The 4478-nt window shown below is 38.9% G+C and overlaps 1 protein-coding gene across 1 annotated transcript in view; it reads right to left on the bottom strand.

The window, feature by feature from the left end:
* LOC106880281 (tyrosyl-DNA phosphodiesterase 1) overlaps positions 1-4478 on the bottom strand; it is a 337910-nt gene that overhangs the window by 9757 nt on the left and 323675 nt on the right. Inside the window, exon 10 of the mRNA XM_052968491.1 lies at positions 2823-2925. Within this exon, the coding sequence (XP_052824451.1) occupies positions 2823-2925 (103 nt within the window). The remainder of the gene's footprint in view (positions 1-2822; positions 2926-4478) is intronic.

Genomic DNA, 4478 nt, shown 5'->3' with positions numbered 1-4478 from the left:
TATGATCGGCTTCTTTGAGTTTCCATTTATTTACTTCACTGACAAGCCTTTGGTCATTTCAGAGCTATGGATAAAGACACTTGCCTAAGCTGTCACACACAGTGAAAATAAACCCAAGACCACATGGTTGAGAAGCCAGTTTGTCATCCACATAGCCACATCCAACAGGCTTTTTACAGTTTCCCTCAACCAAATCTATTTTCAAGGATTTGGTCAACATCAGACAGCAGTGAGATTCAACCCAAAACCATGTGATTGGATAGCAATGCATGCACATGCACACACACACACACACAAACACACACACACACACACACACACACAAGCACAGAAATACATGGACTCACACAAAAAGTTACTCACACACACACATTTAAATGAACAAATATCTTCTATCTTTTTCTTGTTTCATTTACTGAACTGCAGCCATGCTGGAGCATTGCCTTGAAGTGTTTAATCAACCAAATTGCTCCCAGTACTTAATTTCATTTTAAAGCCTGGTACTTATTCTATTGGTCTCTTTTGCCAAACTGCTAAGTTACAGGAATGTAAACTCACCAACACCAGTTGTGAAGCAGTGGTGGGAAACAAACACTGACACAGACACATAATGGACTTCTTTTGGTTTCCATCTAGCAAATCCACACACAAGGCTTTAGTCTGCCCAAGACTGTAGTAGAAGATACTTGCCCAAGGTACCATGCAGTGGGACTGAACCTTGAACCATACGGCTGGAAATCAAACTTGTTACTACACACCCATGCTTGTGCCTCTTTCACACTCTCTCTCCCTTCTGTCTGTCTCTATGTGTGTATGTGTGCATATACACGTCCATACATAAACAGTCATACACGCACACACATACAGCATTCCGACAGTTAACCACACCATTCAGTCACTGTAAGACTATATTACTGCCAACTGCCATGTGACATTAGCTGACAGCAAGGCAAGTAACATGAACTAGTTAGGGGGTGGAAGAGTGAGGGTGGGAGGCAGTTCTTGTAAATACCTAACACCTCTAGTCACAACACCACCAACAACACACAAATAACTTACCCTCCACCAATACCAACACCAACCAAAGCAATATGCCCTAACATTCAGCCTTCTCCACACCCACCCCACCTATTTGTTCCTTCTTTTTCCCTTTCTAAAATGGTAAGATGTAATTTGATAGAGATATGACTGCTATTTCTAGCAGGCCAAGCAACCATGTAGTGGTTCCTATATTGACTTGATATAAAAAAAAAAATAAGTGTAATATTGCTGTTGCTACAGTTGTTTAGGTCAGCCAGATCAGCCTCAATCTAGTACATTTATAAGCAAAGGCAATTCAGCCATGACCATCCCATCTATGTTGTGCATCAAAGAGTATATTGTTCAACGAATTCTTTATTTAAACTGGTAGGGTGTGACTGGAAGGGGAGATCTGGCTGCCATTCTAGCAGGTTGAGTGGATTACATGGTGATTTTCTTAACTAGAGTATTGTAGTGTGGAAATGAAATGTTGTTTAGCCCCAAGCCAATCCAGATCAAGCAGACTAATGATCAAAATATTTCAGTCATGCCCATCACCTCTTTTTGTATATCGGACACTACACTGTCCAATATATTCTTCTTTATTTCAGATAATATGGTGAGACCCGAGGAAAATATGGCTGCTATTTCTAGTGGATCAAGCAAGTGCATAGCAATTCCCTTGTTGGTTCTATATATAGAAGAAATAAATATCATCATCATTTTAATTTCCATGCTTCCATGAATCAGATGGAATTTATTAAGGCAGATTTCCTACAGCCAGATGCTCTTCCTGTTGCTAACCCTCGCATATTTTCAAGCAAGCTGTTTATCCCCCCATAGCTAAAATATACTTGCACAGAAAATTGGAAATGGACAACATCACTTTTATGATGGTGACACTTAAAACTATAACACAATGTCAAGATAAGGAAACAAACTCATGCACACACACACACACACACACACACATATATATATATGTATGTATATATATTCAGTTTCCCAATACCAGACTCATCCATACAATGGAACTGAACTGAAAACTATGTGGTTGAGAAGCAAACTTCTGAACTACACAGTCATGCCATGTTCATACCAACACAGTTTTCTTTCTTGCACACTCCATCTGATTCCTCTTATGCCCAGTTTTGCCCTCACCCCATTTGTACTATGTTGTTCATGCACCCAGCACACACTATAAAGTGGTTAGCGTTAGAAAGGGCATCCACCCCTAGAAACTAAGCCAAATCAGACTGGAACTTGGTGCAGCTTGCCAGCACTGGTCAAACAGTCCAACCCATGCCAGCATGGAAAACAGACATTAAAGAAAGATGATGATGATTTTTGTTTCCATGTCGCCTTTCATTTTTGTATCTACCTAGCTCCAACTCTAAATTTACAAGACACTAATCTGTTTTGTCTCTACATGTTAGAAATAACAGCCAAATTACCCTCACAATATACCCTTCCCATTCTAAATAAGGAAAACACATATCGCTACAAAAGTCTCAGCTGGAATGACTGATCACAAGTCTAGTCTTGATCAAGGTTAACCTTCAACAGAACAACAGCAATTATTTTATTCACCATGTGGGCTCTAAGCTCAAAATATAAAGTCTATTTGGCAGATAAGAATCAAAGAAGATTCAAAACCAGTTAGGTAGATTCATTTTCTTTTTTCTGTCCAGAGAAAGGAAAAAGAAGATATTTCTTTACGTTTGTCATAATAAATTAAAATTGTGTTGTGAAAAAAAAAATGTTTACTTTCACCACACTACTGCAAATAATATGTAACTTACAAAAACATTTGGTAAGAAAAGGACTCCAATTTCGTATGAACGTATCATGACCTGTGATCCATCCTTCTCCAGTACACCCCAAGCTGCTTTGGACAAATTAGCACTGCAAAAGAGTAGAATATAAATATCAATAGAATCTGAGAGAGAGAGAGAGAGAGAGAGTAGACTTTTGAAGACATACAAACACACAAGCATTTCCGAGTATCATACTTGTAATAAGCCATCGAAATATTTTACAAGGCATGGAAATCAGTACCTTTATTTCTTTTGCTTTTTCTTTACCATTTAGTCAGGAAGGGAAAGACTGTACCCATGACTCAATCCTTTATTTTTTTAGGGACTCCAAGACTAATAGGAAGGGAGGCAGTTGGATGACTTGGATGCTTGGAATAGAATGAACTCTGATAAGGACACACAAGGATTAGATGGTGGTGCTAAACTGGGCAATGGAATAAGTCTGCAAGCCAAGAACTCCAAACATAAAGAGGAGAGCAAATACTGATAATCTAATAATTCTGCTGATCCACCACCATAGTCTAGTCGTTTGTCATTGATCCTGTAAAAATGGAAGACAAAGTTAACGTTGGTGGGATTTGAACTCAGAGAGCAGAGAGCCAGAACAAATACTGCAAGGCATTTCAGCCAACACTCTAATGACTTAGCCATTTCACCACCTGCTTTTAATGATGAGGCTTCTAATGCAGTTACTCAATGAGGAAGCTTCTATGCAGTTACTCAACCTACTAGAAACAGCAGTAAAATCTTCTTCAAATAACACTCTACTGTCTGAAAAAGCAAAAACGATACTTTATGTAATACAGGGTGTCCACAAGGTCTGGGTACATGGAGTAAATAAAATCATAACATAAACAATTAAATATAAGAAATAATAATTTTTTCAAGTATGTGTTAATCCCCATGTACCCAGACTTTGTGGACACTCTGTATAATCCTAGATCTACAAAATAGATCACATGGCCAAAGTTGGAATGCTTTTGTTTACAGGTGTCTGCTTAATGAGGACTGGCCTGGAGTTAAACAACAACAACAACTATTACAATGGTTATGAGGGTTATATAGTGAACAATCAACCAATCATGTGATAGAAGTGAGATAGCCAAATAGATAGGGTACTGAGTTCAAATCCATTGCAGTTATTTCATTTTGTTTTTGAACAGTATCTTAATTTCTATGAGCTTCATTTCACTTCACTTTAACAGTTAGGAAAGGTCACTCAAAATAGTCAAATATCTCAGCCTAGAGAAGATTTATTTCATCTGCATAACACCATAAAACTAAAAGAAAGAACCAGCTTTTAGACACTCACCCACTCAGCACTAATCATCATCATCATCATTTAACATCTGCTTTCCATGCTGGCATGACTTAGATGATTTGACTGGAACTGGTAGGCCGGAGAGTTGTGCCAGTCTCCAGTCATCTGTTTTGATTTGGGTTCTACTGCTGGATGCTCTTCCTAACACCAACCATTTTACAGTGTACTGAGTGTGTTTTACATGCCACTGGCACAGGTGCCTTTTACATGTCACCAGCACTGGCACAGGTGCCTTTTACATGTCACCAGCACTGGCACAGGTGCCTTTTACATGTCACCAGCACTGGCACAGGTGCCTTTTACATGTCACCAGCACTGGC

Source organism: Octopus bimaculoides, chromosome 6, assembly GCF_001194135.2.
Source record: "Octopus bimaculoides isolate UCB-OBI-ISO-001 chromosome 6, ASM119413v2, whole genome shotgun sequence".
Taxonomy (NCBI): Eukaryota; Metazoa; Mollusca; class Cephalopoda; order Octopoda; family Octopodidae; genus Octopus; species Octopus bimaculoides.
Note: the sequence above shows the minus strand (reverse complement) of the source record. Positions and strands in the feature narration are given on the sequence as shown.